The sequence below is a fragment of the Mercenaria mercenaria genome, chromosome 9 (assembly GCF_021730395.1).
Source record: "Mercenaria mercenaria strain notata chromosome 9, MADL_Memer_1, whole genome shotgun sequence".
Classification (NCBI taxonomy): Eukaryota; Metazoa; Mollusca; class Bivalvia; order Venerida; family Veneridae; genus Mercenaria; species Mercenaria mercenaria.
The window spans coordinates 36,140,392-36,162,669 of NC_069369.1; the positions used below are offsets into that span (position 1 = coordinate 36,140,392).

The window sequence follows — 22,278 nt, forward strand, 5'->3', positions numbered from 1 at the left end:
AAATAGAAACTGTCGACCATTATCTGCTTCATTGTCGAAAATACCAAAATCTTCTTCGAACCGACATATTTTCCAACCTCCAATGCGCTCTAACTCTTAACAATCTACTGTATGGTGATGAACATCTTATCAGCATAATATTTCTCTATTCACTGACGTACAACGATTTATCATCTCAACAAATAGATTCAATACATAAGCTGCGACAATCAACATCCCCCCTCTCTCACCCCCAAACGACGACGAGAGACAATAGCATAAACATGCTCGTAAATTCTTCACTCATCATTAAAACACACACACACATACACACACACACACATACGCACACACACACACACAAATAAACCACACAAAAACTTTGTATTATACATATACTTTTCACATTCATATACCGATTAATAAAACATGATATACATACTTACACAGCCTAGTTACTACTCTTCATCAAACCTCTGTTTTTCTTATGGAGCGGAATTCATATAAGTTTTAAGTAGCTTGTTTTCCAATCCATTCGATTAAAAATTTCTTTGCTTGTTTGTACTATTTTGATTGATGTATGTCTTTTTATCAAATTTTGTTAATTTGAATATAGTACTCATGTTTGTATATACAATTTCTGGAAATAAATACAGTTTAAACTAATAACTTATTACGTGCGCACGTATTAGTTTAAAAAAACATCTGCGTACGTATTGGTACAAAAACATCAACGCACATGTAAGTTTAAAAAACATCTATGCACGTATTGGTATAAGAAAACATCTTCGTACGTATAAAGTAATACGTGCGAAGATGTTTTTTATACTAGTACGTGCGCACGTACTAGTATGTGCGCTGATGTTTTTTTGTACTATTACGTGCGCACGTATTACTTTATACGTACGAAGATGTTTTTTATACCAATACGTCCACAGATGTTTTTTAAACTTGCATGTGCGCTGATGTTTCTATACCAATACGTACGCAGATGTTTTTAATCTAGTAAGTTATACGTGTGTGTATGTTTTTTAAACTAATACATGTACGTGCGCACGTATTAGCTATTACGTGCGCACGCAATAGGTTATACGTGTGCAGATGTTTTTTCGCTGATGTTTTTTTTATACCAATACGTGTGATGATGTCTTTTAAACTAATACGTGCGCACGTATTAGCTATTACGTGCGCACGCAATAAGTTACACGTGTGCAGATGTTTTTCCTACTTATATGTGCGCTGATGATTTTTTATTCTAATACGTGCGCACGTATTAGTATAAAAAGCACCTATGTCACCTCTGTGCCACCGTAGTGTCACCGTATATGTGCCTGTGCCACCGTAAAAACCCTATATCTAAATTATGTTTATTTATATCAAAGTTGAGTTTATTGTTAAACCCAATATCGCGTGTGTCGCACCGCAATTAAATAGTTTAATTCTGTCCTCAGTGGGTAAATGTACTGGGTGGTTGTCAATGCAAGAGACCTGAAAATCGTAGTATATCAATTTTAAATTACTATATTTCTGTTTAGTGGTTGATAATCCCAATAAAAAGGCACAATGAACAAAATAGCAAAAGTTTAATTATGATTGACTGAACACACTTATTAATAATAAAAGAGTACCTTATTTAAAATAATAAAAAGAAGGCATATAAATGTTAACAAAGATACCCGTATCATCAAAATAAAGATTGTCTCGAATACTGTATTTGTTCATGAACAGATGAAGTAAATATGCTTGAAAGAAATTACATTCTTGCACACCGGGCTGGCGTTCCATGCCGGCAAAACCAAGCTGGCACCCTCTATGCCACACGAGTCTCGTGCTGTAAATGACATAAGATTCGTGCATTAATCATGCATTTTATATCAAACTGGATGTAAGTCAAATACTTTGATATTTGCTTTTGCTCTTATATTTTAGTCTTCGATTCGGATACAGTTATTTTAAGAAAAATGCATATATTGAACACTACAATACAAATGATAGAGCTGAACCGGAATTCGACCTTGTTGTGCATCTCTAAAACTTTCCCACTTCATTTCTACTAATAGAGTAAAGCCTCCTCGCTTTCCGAATTTAAAAAACAAACTTTCCATTTGTAAGAATAACTCCAAACCACTCTTTAACGTCGGGGTACGAAACTACCAAATTCAACATACCCGCTTACGACTCGGTTGCAGTTCTCTAAATTCTGAGCTTCACCGTAGATATATTGTTGAATCTCTTCTCTGCGAATGTGGTGCATTCGAAACTCCGCTTCACTTTCTCTTTCAGTGTCCGAGGTTTCACCTCGCACGTCAACGGTACCTATCTGATCTTCCATGTGGTATCACACTTAATAATCTTCTTCATGGAGACGAGCATCTTGCATACGAAAACAATAAACTAATCTTCCTACGTGTCCAGAGCTACATAGCGGCAACTAAGAGAATTGACACATGACGGGAACACTTTTTGCGGTATTCTGCAATCCTGTTATCCCTTGCATGACATCAATACCCATACTGAATCATAATTTGAGCCGCGCCATGAGAAAACCAACATAGTGGGTTTGCGACCAGCATGGATCCAGACCAGCCTGCGCATCCGCGCAGTCTGGTCAGGATCCATGCTGTTCGCTTTCAAAGCCTATTGCAATTATAGAAACTGTTAGCGAACAGCATTTTGATCAGACTGCGCGGATGCGCAGGCTGGTCTGGATCCATGCTGGTCACAAACCCACTATTTTGGTTTTCTCATGGCACGGCTCATTTGTTTCTTTTCATTTCATATTCACCTCAGCTCTTAGTTTATATACTATTACATACTTTACACACTTGAATGACAACGATTAAGTTATAATAATAATAATAACTTTTGCCGCAAAATGTAACCGTAATGATCTAATTTTTTTGCAAAAGTTTCAATTAATTACTACTCTCACTAATTTACATTTACATTTAATTTCCGGCCGAATAAGTGCAATGATAATTAGGCCAACTCCACCATGGAAAGGAATTAATATAAGCATTTACTTGCTTGTTTTCTGATACAACATTTCATAAATGTATTTTGCACAATGATTATGTTATCTAATTAAATGAAATAAAACATGTTTAAATTAAAGCTATAAAGATGGACATTCGCTTTATTTTATTCGTTGAATTATTTGTTGAATACGGAATCTGTCACTGGTTGAAAATGCGGATCGGAAGATCCAGCTCCCGGGTAACTGTTTTTAGTTGTTGTTGTTGTTGTTGTTGTTTTTATCTTTTGGTAACTAGGTAGAACCTCGGTACCAACTACAAAACCAGATAATCCAATCTGCAGCTACAACCAGAGACAGATTACCTCTCAGGCTCCTGTGGTATTTATACCATTCAACGTGAATATCCATACAGTACCTGGTATAGTGTGTGATTGTTGAAACGCTACTACTTAAAGAGATATTCCCTTTGAGATCTGAAAATCACATTAGCAACTCAAATACAGTGTAAATATTACCACAGCAACAGAGACAAAACGACATTATCTGAATTTTGCCACCAAGAAATTAGAGTTATTACATATTTACCAACATATATTCCGTAATGAGTATATCCAATTCTTGGGAATGCCACTATATCCCCTTTTTGGACGTCTTTTTCTCGTTCTGAAGCCATGTTTGCTCGTTGGCTATATCACGGCCTCTACACTACAGCGCCACCGCCGCAAAGGCATGTGACGTTACGCTCTATGTATAGTGCACCTGTATGTAAATTCAATTTTCTTATACATAAAAAGTTGTCAATAACTGTAACTACTGCGCATTATAATTATGTTATATTCTTATTTATAGAAATGGAAAAGTCAACTATTTAAAAATAAAGAGGTCTCTAATACTACAATGAGAAACGTACTCCCGATCAATGATTGCCCCAAAAGTGATAAATAAACAAATATGTCGTAATTTTTACCCCCAGAGGCACGATCTTGTGTATCAACGCTTATGTGTCGTATCCACAAATGAAAACATTGTTTTTAATTAATAATTGAATGATTAATTTGATTGTTTGTTGTATGTACGTTTATTTATTGTCGCCATCGGTAACCCATATGGGCGACTCCTCCAGAAGATAGCGTGAGGATAGTTCAAGATACAGTAGATGCTCCAGTTCCGGAAGCTTTCCTGGTTCTTTAGCGTGCCAGGTGTAAAACACCCATACACGAGACTCTTATTCCAATCTTAGTGATTTTTAGTTACAGGAGCGGGGGCTCGAACTCACGACCCCTGGTTGCGTAGTCAGACTGACTGTTACTACTGGACAACAGCGTCCGCTCTATAGAGCACTGTTTAATACCAATGACTGTTATGTAACTATACTGAAACCTTGCATCGGTGTTGTACGTTTTAATTAAATTGCATTTTTTTCATATGTATGTCATACATGAAAAGTACAAAAAGGTCACAAAATACTAAGGCAGAAAGATATTGATCTGCAGGTATGTCACAGGTATGCCTAAATGGTTTGTAGTTTAAAATAAATGTAACAAAAGGCAAGACTTATCGACAAAGTTTCAACAATGTGCCATGTTATAATTTGCATGCATAATTTGAACAAATTTACCTTAAACATTTGTAATTATTGTAAACATAGAATCATACAATAATATTAACCATTACATGGCAGTTTAGATCAGTCAATGACATAAATAATAATCTACAATTAACAAGGTATTTATCTGTACACCTGCATGACACCAGTAAAATGGAACAATGAATTAACTGTATGGTTAAAAACTGGGAGCCAAGTCATTTAATTTAGACCTGGACTTGGCGAGTAAAATTATAAAAACGACAAGGTTTCTACTACATTTCTAAAGATAAAATATGATGATAAAATCTTTGACACATTAAATGATTAAAAATAATGTCTCAAAATCAGCTTAAAATGTGCGAATCTCTTTTGTCATGGTCATATATCTTAAAAATTGAGATAGGTCAAATGTAATATATTCACTAAACTGTTAAAGGTACTGTACCCAAAGTAGAAATATCACGTTAATCTTGTCTTGCCCTCATTGTGATTGATAGATGAACTGTATCATTTATATATTTATGTTTATCATGTTTTTGTACTTGTTCAATTTTTTGTGTTCTGTAAATAAATTTGAAACTTGTAAAAAAATTACATGTACACAAGATTGTATGCAAATGCTATCACTAACTGCGTCAAATAGTGGCACTGAAATTCTGAATCTGTTTTAGAAATAATTTCTTTATATATACTTTCTAGTGACATATATATACATATACCCCTCTATACAATCATATTTCGCATGTTTGTAGAAAGCATCAACAATTGTGTCAGAACTTTGAAAGCGACCTATTAAATGAGTAAAACATGCCTAAAAACAATAATGCATCCTATTCCATATAATTTCAATGTACACGTGTAATACATTTACTGTTAATATCCATTTGTTTAAAATGCAATATTATTCTTCATATGGGGCTAAAAGAAATCTCCCACTTTGTCTTTTCCTTCTATACTTTCACTCTCATTTTCCAACTAAATCTTTGTCTTTTTGGTTTCTTAGGGTCACGGGTTACCTCATCCTTACACTGTTTTCATACTGCTGTAACATAATGTCGAATGACATACACTTATACAGGGTGACAGTGGGATTGTTCTGTTCAGTCAAGCATAAAATGAAAGGAATCAAACGGTTCAATAGCTTTGAACTTGTAACCTGGATGGCTATGATTCTTCTGCTTGGAGGTGATATACATAAAAATTCTGACCCTAGTTCCGAAAGCTCTGCTTCTTCTTCTGACTCCTCTTTCACAATGATAAATGACTTTTCGAAAACTTTGTCCTTTGTTCACTATAATGTCCAAAGCTTTCTGAGAAAAAAGGACATCTTAGAAAGTGAACTGGATCTCTTTGATATCATTTCTTCCACGGAAACCTGGTTAGCTGCTACCATGGACTCTGCTGTTTCAAAACTACTCGCCACCCTTTCGTAAAGACAGGTACTGATAATCATGGTGTCCTCGTCTATGTGAACAATCAAATACCGGCCATAAGGAGACCAGATCTGGAAGTACATGGAGTTGAATTCAAGAGGTAAAATCTCATAAACACCTGTGTCACTTTTGCCAACAATGGGTCCAGTGAGGCGCATCTTTTAAACTTAAAAGTTGCCATATATCTTACAGAAATCTATCAAAAAATACTTTGGAAAGAAGCATGTAACGCAAGCTGTATAATAGTAGGGTCGGTCCGAGTGAGTCTATTCATGAGTGGTAATAAATGCGCAACTCTCCTCACGCTCCCTAACACCGACTCCATACTCCAAAGGGACCGGAAACTATGACAACGCTGAGTCTTTGAGTCTAATTGCCAAGTAAATAAACAGTCCTTGAGCATTTAAGCAAATTGTGACGAGATTCTGTTATTAATTGCAAAAAAAATGAATTGTAATTGAATACATAAATTTTCAAAAGCAGGAAATCTAATGTGTGACTCTTTTTTTCCAGATGGATGAAGGTGAGCTATATAAGGACGATCATCTGATTTGTTTGATATAGAATAGTTTATTTCTTCAGATGATATCCATTTAACAAAAAAAAAACAAAAAAAACACCTGCGACATTAACGAAAAACACCTGCGACATTTAACACACAAAAAAAAAAAAAACACAGAAATTTCGCGTTATAGGAACCTAGTGCAGTGTGTCGACTGTAAACCATATTAATGTATTCCTATCTGACACGTAGACATTTGTGTAAGGTAACACTGCTCTTTCGATCATCTTCAAGGTCGAAAACAGTAAAATAACGGTTTACACAGTTAAAGGCAAAACTTGACAACTTACTACATTTTGCACTCCAAGTAATTTAAATGAACATTTTGGTATATCAATTGGTGTCGCGTGTCGCAATACCGACATTGTTATATTCATTGCTGTCGTGCTCTCCAAGTATCAACATCGCTGTATTAATTATTGTATTGCTATCGTGCTGTCGTAATGTCAACATTATTGTTTTCGTTCTATCGCAGTATCGACATTGCTATTGTCATTGCTGTCCTGCTGTCGTAGAATCGACATCGCTGTATCTATTGCTGTCATGCTGTTGTAGAATCGACATATTGTTGACGTGCTGTCATAGTATCGACATCGCCATATTTATTGCTGCCTTGTTGTAGTGGTATTGACAACGCTATATCTGTTGCTGTCGTTCTGTCGCAATATCGACATCGCTATATATTTATTAACGCCATGCTGTCTTAGTATCGAAATCGCAATATTTATTGCTGCCGTGATGTCGCAATACCAATACATGTGTATTGCTATATTTATTGCTCTTGTTGTCGCAATATCTTCATCGCTATATTTATTGCTGCCGTGTTGTCGCAATATCGACGTCGTTATACTAGGTGTTGCCATGCTGTCGCAATATCGAAATCGCCATATTAATTGCTGCTGTGTTGTTGCAATACCGACATCGCTATAGCCATTGCTGCCGCGTTGTCGCAATATCCACATCGCTATACTCAGTGTTGCCATGCTATCGAAATATCGACATCGCCATATTTATTGCTGTTGTGTTGTTGCAACGTCGCCATCGCTATATTTATTGATGCCGTGTTGTCGCAATATCGACATCGCTATACTTAGTGTTGCCATGCTGTCGCAATATCGACATCGCCATATTTATTGCTGCTGTGTTGTCGCAATATCGACATCGCTATATTTATTGCTGCCGTATTGTCGCAATATCGACATCGCTATATTTATTGTCGTGCTGTCTCTGTGTCGGAACTAACTTAGGTCTTACAATACGACAGCAGAACACTGTAGAGAAAAAAAGTTTATAAGAGATGACCAGATCTTCATTTTGTCAGATTGCATTATAATTTGTCAAATGTAAAAAATGTTTTTAAATCCGCCTGTCACATATTTCTACGAATTGTGTACGTTGAACATTCTTTTTTTTCTTTCACGTAAAATTTAGCTCGGCGAATGTCTTAGAACCGGGAAATCTACCGATTTCCCACATAGTACATAGTGCTACTTGTAGCTTGTATGTTCTCGTTTCAGTCGTATACAAAACTACGGAAGCCTATTGGGGCCGTTTTGACTTAGAACTTAGACTTTTTAACTTAGATCTTAGAAATTAGAATTTAGATCTTAAAACTTAGATCTTAGATCTTAGAAATTAGGTATTAGATGTCCCCATATCGCCATATTGGATCCAGAAAGCCGGATGAATGGAGGTAAGACAATTGTAGTATTTCCATGAATACGAATTTGCTGAGATAAAGTTTGTTTATAGAAAAAGATCGAAACAGTTGAATTATCTAGCAGTTCTGTCCAATAATCAACTAATGAAAAGTCCTGTCTTCTGTGTGGTGTTCTTTGAGGGTAGTGACCTTGGGAAGGAAGACTGTTTCTGCTCAATATCTTACAAGCCAATGACTTTAGGACCTTCAACGTTTATGGCTGGTCATGTTCTCTATGTGACCGCTATGGTATCTAAACTCACTATGTAAAAGGTAAAGGTAACAGTCACATCAGATAGAAAAAACATCAAACGTAGCGAAAAGATTGGTCATGGTCAGTACATAAACGCTATTATTGTTTAGGCCACTAAATCAAAGGTTAAGGTCACATAAGTCTCAAAAACAAAATCCGTTCCTGCTTTGGTAGATGACCCTAGTATGTTAAAGATCAAAGTCACAGCGACCTTGGAAAATTTCGTATGACAGCACATCCTGGGGGTTGGGGTTCTGACACCTCTGTGTTGTTCTGACATCTCGTTATCATTGTCTAAGACATCACATGTACTAAATGAAACATGTTTTTTTTGCATTGCAGGAGGACGAAAAGAGCCAGAAATTACTGCTAAACAATCGCAAACGAAGGTTACAAAGTACAAGTTGCACGTTGGCTGTGTGAACTACCAGAAAGGGAAGTTTCGACAAGTTACATCTAGATATAGCGGTGGCACTCGAGAAGTTTTTTAATGAGAAGGACGTTTTACAGTGAAACAATTTTCGAAATGGCAAAAAAAAAATTTTTCCTCATGGCAAAAGCTGTTTTGGTTTGTTGTGGGAGATGGATGCTTGTTTAAGTACATTTAAGGGTGACAAAATTGAAGCATTTCATAACATTGATTGAAATAAGTGAAGTCTCCGCGAACACTTGAGATCAAATGGAATTTATTCTTCTCAGTTTTATGTTCACCTTAGAACAAGGTCATTGGAAATAATTGCTGCCACTGATAAAAAAGTTGAGGCCTCTGAAGATGAATCAGCGATGAAAAGCACAATAACACAAGGTATTGAAACTAGACATGAAATTAAACTAAAAATCCATTTTCAAATTTTAAGAAGTCAAATTTACTTGTAAATGGAATGAGACCAGGGGAAATATCAAACAAGTACACAAAAGAAAAACAGTCATTGTATGACAACTCCATATCATATCTGAGTTGCTATTCCGTGAAAGGATGTTATGAAACGACTTCAAGGAATACAGCCTTCGAAGAATGCAATCCCTTCCTGGATGGATTTCGGATGGCAAATATGTCAGTTGGTGGAATAAAGATACACGATGTACTAGCAACAAATGCCGGTGATAACACACAAAATGCAGAACCTAACTTAGATAAAGTAGTCATATATACTCCCCATGATATACATGGCTTTGAAGCAGCCTGAAGTAAAGATACCGGTACATACTTGGTTCTTGGTGTGGTTACAAGGATTATCCCGGAAAATCCAGTGATTTCGTGGTAAACAGATGGACAGGTTATAAATGTTGGACGAGATTTGCATGCTAGTCTGCCCAAGACACAGATATACACTAGTCTGCCCCAGACACAGACAGATAGTAGTCTGCTCCAGACACAGGCATATATCAATCTGCCACAGACACAGACACAGACATATACTAGTATGCCAGTATGCCCCAGACACAGACAAAAAGTAGTCTTCCCCAGATACAGAATATACCAGTCTGCCCCTGACACAGACATATACCAGTATGCCCCAGACACCGACAGATAGTAGTCTGCCCCAAACACATACATACACCAGTCTGCCCACCGACAGATAGTAGTCTGCCCCAGACACATACATACACCAGTCTGCCCCAGAGACAGACATATAACAATATGCAACAGACACAGACATATAGTAGTCTGCCCCAGACACAGACATATACCAGTATGCCCCAGACACAGACAGATAGTAGTCTGCCCCAGACACAGACATATACCAGTCTGTCCCAAACAGACATATACCAGTACTCCCCAGACACAGGCAGGTAGTAGACTGCCCAAGATACAGACATACACCAGTCAGCCCCAGAGACAGATATATACCAGTATACCCGAGACACAGACATATACCAGTCTGCTCCAGAGACAAGCACAAAGTAGTCTGTTCCAGACACAGACATATACCAGTCTGCCCTAGACACAGACAGATAGAAGTCCGCTACAGACGTAGACATACACCAGTCTGCCTCAGATACAGACATATACCAGTCTGCCCCAGACACAAACATATACCAGTATGCCCATGACACAGACAGATAGCAGTTTGTCCCAGACACAGACATGTACCAGTCTGCCCCAGACACAGACAGATACTAGTATGCAAAAGACTCAGACATGTAGTAGTCTGCCACAGAAGCAGATAATACATGTGTGCCCAAGAATCAGTCAGATACTAGTCTATCCCAGCCCAAGACAGTCACTAGGGAGGTGAAGACCTTATCTTCTGATGAGATATCAATTGCACATAGTGATTTGCATGTATTGTCATTGGAAATAAGATTGGAGAGGGATCATTTAGAGAGGTGTTTAAAGGCAATTGGATTGACACTGATATCGCTATAAAAAATGAAAGTTAAAAGAATGAGGTATTGCAAGAAGCTTTGCGTGAAATTGCTGCACATAGCAGAATAAGACATCCCAACATTGCGCTCATAATGGGTCTTGCAGTGGCCAAAGACCATCTGTATCTGAAAGCAGATATGTTAAAAGTTTGAATCTTGATGATGTAATATTTAGTGAGGAAAGTCAGAAACTAGATATGGGCAAAAAGTATTCAATTTCATTGCAAATTGCGCAAGCTGTGGTACAGAAACTGGCTATAATTCATCTTGACATCAAGCCAGAAAACATTATTTTTGCAGAGAATGCTATGTTGTGAAACTGTGCGATATAGCTCTTTCAAAATTAAATACATTAAACAATACACTGACAACATTCGAAAATCAAAACGAACTTCAGCCCGGAACACCTGCCTACCAAGTACCTGAAATAATTTTGAACCACTCACCTGCTTGTAACAGCACTGATGTTTGGAGCTTGTCATGCATCATATCTGAGGTATTTTCAGAAGAGCAAGTATGGCCTCTAGAGGGAGATTGTCTGAAAGAAATCACTGAACTAATGGAAAAGAAGGAAACACTAGATCAGCCTATTCCAAGAGTGGTAAACGTGGTCAGTCGTGGCCTGAATTAAAACAGTGAAGAGCGGCAGGCAGCTATTGGATTTATTGCAGAGTTTAAATCTAGATCTATCTCAGTTGTATAGGCTCACATGAGCTTAGACTCATGTTAGATTTAACAATGTCTCATAGTTGATTGAAATTGTGTGTGATTTTAGCTCACCTGTGCCAAAAGCTCAAGGTGAGCTTTTGTGATCACACCATGACTGTCGTCCATCAAAATCTTCTTTTTCCAAACAACTGGGCAAATTTACTCCAAACTTCACAGGAATGATCCTTGGGTGCCCCCTTTTTAAAATTGCCCAAAGAATTGAAATCCATGCAGAACTGTGATTGTCATGGCAACTGAAAGGAAAATCTTTAAATATCTTCTTCTCGGAAACTGTCAGCTTGATTTGAAAAATATTTTGTAGGAATGATCTTTGGATGACTCTACAAAATTGCCTAAGCCGTTCTATTTCGATGAAAACATGACCGCTGGGGGGCTGACCTTAGTTTCCTTATATGTCTCTATAGTAAACTTCGAAAATCTTCTTCAAAATCACTTGGTAGATTTACACCAAACTCTGGATCTTCATAAAATTTGGTCAGAATGTTTGTCTTTATGAAGTCTAGGTCAAGTTGAAATATGGATCATCTGGGGTCAGAAACAAGGACAGTCGGTGAAATAAAAAAAACCCTTACGTATGCAATAGGGCTGCATTTTACACTAAATCTTCATGAAATTCAATCAGAATGTTTGGCTTGATGAAATCTATGTCAAGTTTGAATACGAGTCAGCACGGGTCAAAAAGTAGGTCACCTGGTCAAACCAAAGTAAAACCTAATGTATGCAATAGGGATTGCATTTTACACTAGATCTTCATGTAATTTTGTCAGAATGTTTGTCTTGATGAAATCTAGGTCAAGATCGATTATAAGTCACATACTAGGTCATCCAGTCAATTTAAAAGAAAAACATTTTGTATGGAATTAGTCCTCTCCAGGCTTTTCTTAGCACAAATTCTCCTGCAGTCACATTTAAGCAAGAATTTTCCAGGTGTTCTTAGGTGAGCAGCCTAGGACCATTTCGTCCACTTGTCTTATTTTCTCAGTGCAATTTTGACAATGTTCCTTTGTTGTTTAAACATTGTAAGCATTTTTCTTTCTTACTTTTTAAAGTTTATAGAGTCTTATTGAAGTTTTATAAGTTTATCTGGTTTTATTAGCTCATTTCAGCTACATTAACATTTGCTTCTTTGTTGTCTAGAATTGTTAGCACTGTTCACAATTTCTCAAGCTGTAAATTGTGTCTATGTTGTTGTTTAAGCTCAACTGAGCTCAGTTTTTTTGTTAGATTTAATGAGGTTTTCTCTGGCAAGAAAAAGTATACTCATTCGCGTGTACACTTTCACAGTCATTTGAAAGTTCTAAAGTTTGTCTTGTACAAAATGTGTACAAAACAATTTGGCCTTATTTCTGATAACTTTATTTTTGACATTAAAATTTGTTTAGAAATGATTCGATTTCTGTGTTTAATAAAGGTAGAAGATGTTATTGATATATTTTGATTCCTTTGTTGTAATATCTCCACTAGTATGTTTTGTTACTGATAATCTATGTTAATGATGACTGAGTCAGTCTTTTTAAGTAAAACAAATTGCATGCCAAAGTTATTTCCCTTTCACTGCCAAAATCTCTACCAACATCAACAACAACAACAATATAAGGGTGATTACTACCAAGAAAGGAAATATTACTTTATTAGTCCGATTTCTCTATTTCTGAAGCGCCAGTCTCAAATATTCATACGGCATTATCTTCACTTAACACAATGAAAGGTACAGCAACGGAAAATTTCTTTTTAAAACTGTCAACCAAACATACATGTACTCACGTAGTAATAGAATTATACTGCGTGTCCAAGTTTGATAATTTTGGCACATCTTTAATGGAAATCAAGGCAGCATGTTAGACCAACACAAACCATTATGTTCAGAAGTGTACATGCGCTTGCACAACTGATTATGACTACTGACTGATACATTATTTTAAGACTCAAGATAGGAAATAGTCCTCTCCAGGCTTTTCTTAGCATGCAGAACAATTTTCCAGATATTCCAAGGTAATGTATTGTAGACAATTTTCAATGTTGTCCATTTCGTCTATAAGGTTTAACATAGTTGTAAACGAGTTGCAAGGGCTTCTTCCGCATTTATAGTTACAGAGCAGTTTGAGAACTAGTTAACACTAAAGTTTAAAATATTAAATCTTGCAATTTCATATATTTTATGGATTATTATTTGTGATACTTAAGTAACGGTATTATTAGTGGAAAGAGGATGGGAGACGTAAGAACTGATCAGATTTATGATTGTGTTACAAATTGTACATCTTTATAACATTTCCAAGCTCTAAAATAATGTTCTAAGTTGTAACTTCTAAGTTCCAAGTTGTTAGTTCTAACTTGTAAGTTGTAAGTTCTAACTTGTAAGTTCCAAGTTGTAAGTTCTAAGTTGTAAGTTCTTAGATTTAAGATTTAAGTAGTTTTTCAAAATTTTGAAGGTCATCTTGGATTTTGAGCAATCGGCCCAGTCATTACAATATCCATTTCCTGAAACTACATACAATGCACATTTTATACATATGAAACTATTTCTCGTGTTCAAAAGTGCAGTTATATTGGTCAGGGCTCTGGGACCTTGCAAAGATACTCTAGATTATGAACAGGACAAAACTAAAAGTTTATTTCTCCCCCGTAAAAGTCGAAGAGTGATTAGAAATGGTCCCCGTCTGCGCGTCCGAGAGCATAACTCCAAAAGTACATGACGGATTTCTTTTAAACTTTATACACTGATACATTGGGAGGAAGTGCTGTGTGCAAGAACAATAACTCTAACTTGTTGATTTTCTAAATATTCCCATTTTGTCCGGAGCATTACTTCAAAAGTACGGGGTGGACTTCATTTAAACTTCATACACTGACAGAGTATATTGGGGGAAGTGAAGTTTGCCAGAAAAATAACTCCACATTATCGATCTTTATTATATTTACTTTAACACTGATTTTGTCCGGAGTATAACTCCAAAAGTACTAAACGGATTTCCTTCAAACTTCATACACTGAGTATATTAGGAGTAAGTTTATCCTTAAATTCACGTTTCCCGACGAGGGATTGACCATGTCTAATATGGCTCTTGTTTTAATACTGATCTTAAACACAATTGTATCATCTATTAACATATGTAAGTACCAGTATGCAAAAAAAGAATCATTAAATGTCAGGAAACAAATACATGTACATAATTATTTCAGCGTTACGAGCAAACTGATCGAGGGTAAATAATATGGTAATATGAACCAAAATAGTACGCCAGGTGCAAATAAATTACTCAAGACATAAGAAAAGTATAGTTTAATTTGTCTTATTTGTTTCCTGTTTTAAGAGTGCTGCTGATGTACGCCTTATACGTAACGCTTAAAGCTCTTAACAGTTTCAGAATAATTTGATTTCAGTCAAGACACAAGTTTGTATATACTTTAAAACGGTCCACAAAATATGAACTTGCCGCCAGTTTAACTAACAGTAAAAAATCAACGACTGGCTTACTTGACCGTTCATCTATGATATCAGCTAAATTCATACGAAATACAAACTGTCAGTTACATGTTTGTGAATATTTATCTATCAAGTGTAGCGCTTGTGTGTACAAAGCTGAAGCTTCTTCTGCATCCGTAGGTCTTACATGATCCAGAACAACAGCTGAAACAGTTCTTTTGTTTCGTCTGAATATAGCTGCTTTTGTTCTCCAAACAACTCCATGCATATCTCGATGTCTTCCTGGTCAACGTTATGACCAAAGCCGTGTCCACCATATATTTCAGGAACAAAAATCATAACATCTGGCAATCCACACTGATTATCAGAATGCTTTTGAGCTCGAATTTCAGGGACATTCCATTGTTGTGCAATCATATGGAGTACTGCTTGGATTAAATCCATGAAGCTGTATTTCAAACATTCATGTGCAACCTGTTTGTTATATCAAGAACATTCACATCCACCATGCCCTTAAATTACGAAATCCACTAGTGAATACCTTGTCTATGCAATATTCCCCACCAAGATTCTATTCGCTGGTTAGATACATTCTTCCCATACATGAAGCTTTTCAAACCAGAAACACTGTCTGTACCTTCGTATCTGAAAAAAAGAATGGTTGCAGCAATGCCAATATTGCATTTTCAGTTCCTCTATCACAACGAAGTAGCCTTGGCACAATACCTAATTCCTTTACTGTTTCTGAAAAGTATGAAGCTATTACAGATGGTGAATTATTACTGGCATCGGTGATACCCGAAGTCACAACACTATTTACTGTTGTTATATAGACGAACAGCACTCCTAAAATTATTGTGTAGTAAGACGTCATGGCTTTTGTCTGAAAAAAAAAAACAACATAACAAATGACATTTTAGTAAATACTGTAAAAGTATAAAAAAAAGTAATTTTGTAAATACTGAAAAAAAAACCAACATAAAGATGATATTTTGTAATTAGTGTTTACTACTACTGCAACTACTACTATTTTATGATAAGAAATTGAAGAAGCACGCCTGATAAACGTGCCGAGATGCAAAATGCACTACGGTACCAGATATCTTTAAAACGTTTGCCCTAAAGGGTATTGCTAAGTGTTTATATTCCGTAGTATTGAAATTGCAATACAGTAAGTTCTTGATGATTGAACATCCCTGTTTTATATTTATGATATTCCTCTTTGTGCCAAACACGAGTAAATGTACCTACAGTATGGAAGCCCTGGAGGGACAATTGATTTCCGTACTTCCTACTTCTGACTTCTAACTTTTTCACTTCTCACTTCCAACTTCTTCACTTCCTACTTCCGACTTCTAACTTCCACACTTCTGACTTCTAACTTCCGCACTTCTGACTTCCAACTTCTTGACTTTCGACTTCTGATTTCCAACTTCCACACTTCTTAATGCCGACTTCTTGACTTCTTACTTCCTTCTTATAACGTTCGCACTTTTGACTTCCGCACTTCTGACTTCCAACTTCCGACTTTCAACTTCCACACTTCTTACTTCCGACTTCCAAAGAGAGAAAGTTGGAAGTCGGAAGTGCGGAAGTTGGAAGTCAGGAAGTTAGAAGTCAGAGTGTGGAAGTTAGAAGTCAGAAGTGCGGAAGTTAGAAGAGGGAAGTAAAATGTCAAGAAGTCGGAAGTAAGAAGTGTGGAGATGAAAATCAGAAGTCGGAAGTTAGGAAGTTGGAAGTCAGAAGTGCGGAAGTTAGAAGTCAGATGTGCAGAAGTTAGAAGAGGGGAGTAAGAAGTCAAAAGGTCGGAAGTAAGAAGTGTGGAAGTTGGAAATCAGAAGTCGAAAGTCAGGAAGTTGGAGGTCAGAAGTGCGGAAGATAGAAGTCAGAAGTGTGAAAGTTAGAAGTAGGAAGAAGGAAGTCAAGAAGTTGGAAGTGAGAAGTGTGGAAGTTGGAAATCAGAAGTCGAAAGTCAGAAAGTTGGAAGTCAAAAGTGTGGAAGTTAGAAGTCAGAAGTGCGGAAGTTAGAAGTAGGAAGTAGGAAGTCAAGAAGTTGGAAGTGAGAAGTGCAAAAGTTAGAAGTCAGAAGTTGGAAGTACGGAAATCAATTGTCCCTCCAGGGCTTCAATACTACAGTGCCTTTTCAAGAGCTGTTGACCTGCATGGTCTGCCATACTTAGTGTTCAAAAAGGGGACCAAACATCGGGTAAAAACTGTCGGAAAACTATGAAACTGCAACTGTGCACAGCTGAACTAAACCACAGTAAACCTGCGAAAACTGGAAATTTTCTGAGTGCTGGAGTTTTTATGTGGAAGATAACCCTGGGTTAGCCGAGTTTAACTGTATAGGCATACACATATTTTAAGTGTAGTACTATCCGCTTGTATATGACTGAAAATTTGTTGAAAACGGTCGTTAAACTAAAGAAAACAAAATTAAAAACATCAAAAATAGAATTTGAATATTTACCTTGTTCTTTCTCTTCCGGTGTAATGAAGTATTTCGACCCCCATAGAATAACGACCCCCCGGTCATTATTCTATAGAAAATATGACTCCTTTCCTGTAAAATATTGACTCCCCTTATAAAAAACTGACTCCCTTTGAAAACTCTATAGAATAACGACCTCCCGGTCATTATTCTATAGAAAAACTGACCCCTCCAAGTAAAATACTGACTCCCTAAAGATGACTCCCTTCGAATCTCATAGAATAACGACCCCGGTTATTATTCTATAGAAAAAAATGACTCCTTCCATGTAAAATACTCACTGCCGAAATTACTACATTCGAACTCTCATAAAATATCGATTCCTGGACATTATTCTATTTAAAAAAGTTACTCTTTCCGTGTAAAACACCGGCTCCTAAAAAGACTTTCGACGATAATATCTATTAAAAAGTGATCCACACCAAACCTAACGGACAATTTTACTAGATCTACAACTCTAATACCCTCCATTGCCAATAGTTAACATTTTGATTGTACTACTACTACTGGTGCCGCTACTTCTATTGCTATTACTACATGTACTTCTTCTACTAATTCTACTACTACTACTACTTCTACTACTACTACTACAACTGCTACTACTGATACTACTGATACCTGCTTCCACTAATACGTCTTGTACATCTACCTCTTCTTCTCCTGCTGCTGTTGTTGCTGTCACTTATTCCTCTGCTGCTGCTGCTGCTGCTGCTGCTACTGCATCTGCCACTACCACTGCCACTACTACTACTACTACTACTTTCTATTGTTGCCGCTACCGTACTTTACTGCCACTGCTAAGTATTGCAACTTCTATTAATACTAAGTTCTATGCTAGCAGTTTCTTGTGCAGTTTTCTTCTGAAGAATTACTTCATACCGAAGTTTGCAGGGATTATTGACACTGGTGTGTTTTGTGAACGTATTGTGAATTGTTATTTTCCTGAAAAAAAAAATGTATACACCAAGATACAGCGTCTAGAAATAGAATCTCCGTTGCGGAATGCTCTGATTTCTGTGTCAAGTGATGGTATCTTGGGCTAATGGTCAAACGGAAGGACGGACGACGGACGGATGGACAAAGGCAAATCTATATGCCCCCCTCCCCCGAGTGGGGGCATAAAATGCAGCAATTAGGCCTTAGATACATGAGTTATCACTAAATTTGACCAAATGACCGGGGTCGTTTTTTTATTGGAGTCAATATTCTTCGTGAGGTTCAGTTTACTTCACGTGGGGGAGTCATAGTACAAATGTACTATGATCTGGAGGTCATAATACTATGACCGGGGGGGGGTCACTTTTTCTATAGAATAATGACCGGGGGGTCATTATTCTATGGGGGTCGAAATACTTCATTACACCGGCCCTCACTGTGTTTTCCTGTAAATTCGCGCTTTTTATATTTCTAACATCTAAGCTCTAAGTTCTAAGGTCTAAGGTTTAAGTTCTAAGTCATAACTTCTAACTTCTAATTGTTTTCATCCAAGTTCTAACTCAAAACGGCCCTATTAGGCTTCCGTACAAAACAAATACTGTGCACGTAAGACTGATTGTACGATTTGATATCCTACATTAACAACTTAGAATGTCAGAAGCTTGCTTGTCCTCTGCTTATAGAATGATGTTTGAAGATTGTTAGAAAATTGAGTAGCGTGAGCGTTATCTCCGATGCTGCGTTACAGGTAATGTTCTATAAAATGAGGTTATAATGAAATAACCTCTTTAAGCCGGTAATATATATACTGCTGAATTGTATTTCTTATAATTGTATTTACTAGTATTTTGTATATCGGTATTTTCTACACGTATATGCATGCAAATCCATTAGGGTCTTGTTCGCCGCTCGTAATAGTTTAATATCCTTTTTGACGACAAATTGCGTCGGAAAACTTGGAACGGTCGCGTGCAGAAAGGATGATTACAAAAAAAAAAGGAAACAGACATATCTCAAAACAATACAACCAAATAGATCTCCAAATGAAGGACCTTACATTTACAAAAATACTTCGCCTGACAGGTTTTCGGATATTCCCCTTTCAACACATTCGTATTATTTTTTATTAATAATTTCCATAATTCGATGAACCCCTTGATTATCTTTTTTTTGTATTTATGCGCGTGTTTCATTGAATGCCAATAGCAGAAATAATTCAAAACGGCTATAAATTTTCCCGTTTTTTTTTTTTAATGAACCATGTAAGTGTGAACGCTCATTTCATAAAGGGCCTCATCGATTTTTCTGACTCTTCCCGCGAGAATACGGCACGCATGCGCACTCAGAACATGATATAAACATGGTTTACGTCATATCGTGTTTGTGATACTTTTGAGTATTTATGAGAGCTATGTGCCTTTGCAGGCTATAGATGACCACTCGCAGTAATTACCACTCAGTCAGAACTGTAGAAACCCATCTACGACAAAAGCAAAAACAATGAAGTGCTAGTATAGTATACCTAGAATTTTCAAAATTGTGACTTGCGTAGGCATTCTCTGAAGATGGATGACTACCATGTTAAACTTTATCTACTCAGTCTAAGGAATCTTGACAAGAAACTGCTCAGCTCTGAGCAGTAACACCTCAGCAGGAATACAGTTATAAATACTCTACAGACCCTTTGATCTAATATACCGTGACAGTCAGCTGGTGGTCAGCAATCTGAGGGAAGAAGTGGGGCTCATAAGAATTACAAGAACACAGCAGAAGCTAAACAATATTAAAGAAGACATATGGGCATAATTTATACATCAGTATAGCAACAATTATCTCATGATTTATTTTGAAGATTGCTTTTGTAAATACAGTTATTGCTAATAAATGATTTTACTGCTTAAAAATAGGGTGTCAAAATTAAAGTATAAATTTAAATTATCATTTTAAGTTCTGTTATATTTAAATTCAGTTTGTTTTTCAATGTCAAATATAGGTAAAACATTGCTAACAATCAAAGGCCCTAAATAGTTATAGTTTTTAATTATAATATGTAGAGTCTCGAGATCTGTAACAAAATATATATTGATAACAATTAGTAACATTTTATGAAAAGGAAACAAAATACGAGCTGCGCCATGAAAACACCAACATAGTGGCTTTGCGACCATCATGGATCCAGACCAGCCTGACATTTGAATAGACATAATAAGAAGGATGCACATGTCTTATAATGTCTTATTACATGTATAACGTCAGACGGGAAAGAAATGAATTTGGTGTTCTTGAGTCTCCTGGTCGACATTAATTTAAACATCTTGACCTCAAACATTGTTATGCTTTTACAATAAAAAAAACGGCTTTTCATGTCTTTAGAACAAAAAAATAAAAATAAGTAACAATGATAATTAAAAGTATGTTTTAAATTTAGCCAACACAAAATACCTTTTTTTCTATATTCAGCGGTAGAATATTAATGATCATGATTTCTTAAAAAAATTTATTAGAACCTTTTGAAGCTTTAACTCTTACTACGTATCTTGTTAAGTTTCTACAATATAAACTTGCCTATCTTTTAATTTTGACAGTACCATTTATAGTTTATAAGGATATTAATTAAAAACTTACTAACTGAACTGCAAACAGTGTAGATCATGGTCTTGTTCTGCAATGGTCGCAGAGGCAAATACAATTGCCACTGCAATTGCCGCTAGCATAATATTTAGAGTTAAAATTATTTAAAGTACATAGTTTTGAACTTTTGACCTTGCTTGAACAATAATTTAGTTACAAGCTTTCTTCACAATCGAGCTAAAATACATTAATAAAACCTAACAATTACATGTATACAATTTGTACATGTATAAATATGTAATATATTAATTACATACATACATAAATACCCACATAGAAGCCATTTCAACAAGGAGGGCGGGGGTCCTATTATCATGGGGATCAGGGAGGACACAAATATGAGTCTGGAAGTATGTTTCAAACTTATAATAAAATTAAATATATCCATGCACAGATGAAATTAGTATAGTTTGATTGTTTGTTTTGGGTTTAACGCCGTTTTTCAACAGTATTTCAGTCATGTTACGGCAGGCAGTTAACTTAACCAGTACGTGTTCCTGGATTCTGTACCAGTACAAACCTGTTCTCCGCAAGTAACTGCCAACTTCCTCACATGAATCAGAGGTGGAGGACTAATGATTTCTGACACAATGTCATTTATCAAATAGTCACGGAGAACATGCGCCCCGCCCGAGGATTGAACTCACGACCCCCGCGGTCCGTAGACCGACGCTCTACCTACTGAGCTAAGTGGGTGGGCTGAAATTAGTATTAGCAGTCTAGATCCTGAGCTAACATCATATCAACACTAACCTTGTTGGAGGTGGGGGCAAACTACACACTGTGGGGGCAAACTACACACTCCCCCAATCCCTGGTCTGATGCCCTACTCCCTTCCCTCTGTCTAGTATGTCCAATAAATGATACATTTACTACATTTGCACATAAACTGTAGTGTCAGTGTAACATGCACTTCCATAATCAATTTACGTAATATTTGATAGACTTAGGGGTTAAATTCAGAGGCTGCTTCCGTCTAAGACCTTTTGTGTTTTGCTCTCATGAATGCTGTGTTTTTGTACATTTTAGACATGCTTGAAGGCTCACTGGTATTGTGAAATGTGCATCTGGACTGAAGTCGTACACATCACCATTTTAATTTTTCTTAAGACAAAGGGTTTCAAGTTTTGATCAAGAAAAAAACATAGAAAGTTAATGTGTTACAGATTTTTAGATTACAATTTATAATGGTTCAAATTTATA

The 22,278-nt window shown here is 36.5% G+C and overlaps 1 protein-coding gene across 2 annotated transcripts in view; it reads right to left on the minus strand.

Annotated features, from left to right (window-relative positions):
• LOC123547959 (phospholipase A and acyltransferase 2-like) overlaps nt 1–3,700 on the minus strand; it is a 113,084-nt gene extending 109,384 nt beyond the window's left edge. The window contains exon 1 of one of the 2 annotated variants that reach the window (XM_053551232.1): nt 3,542–3,680. In XM_053551232.1, the coding sequence (XP_053407207.1) occupies nt 3,542–3,629 (88 nt within the window). In that variant the 5' untranslated portion in view covers nt 3,630–3,680. Of the gene's footprint in view, nt 1–3,541 lie in introns of both variants that reach the window. The other variant, XM_045335201.2, reaches the window with a different exon arrangement.
• Nucleotides 3,701–22,278: the final 18,578 nt, after the last annotated feature.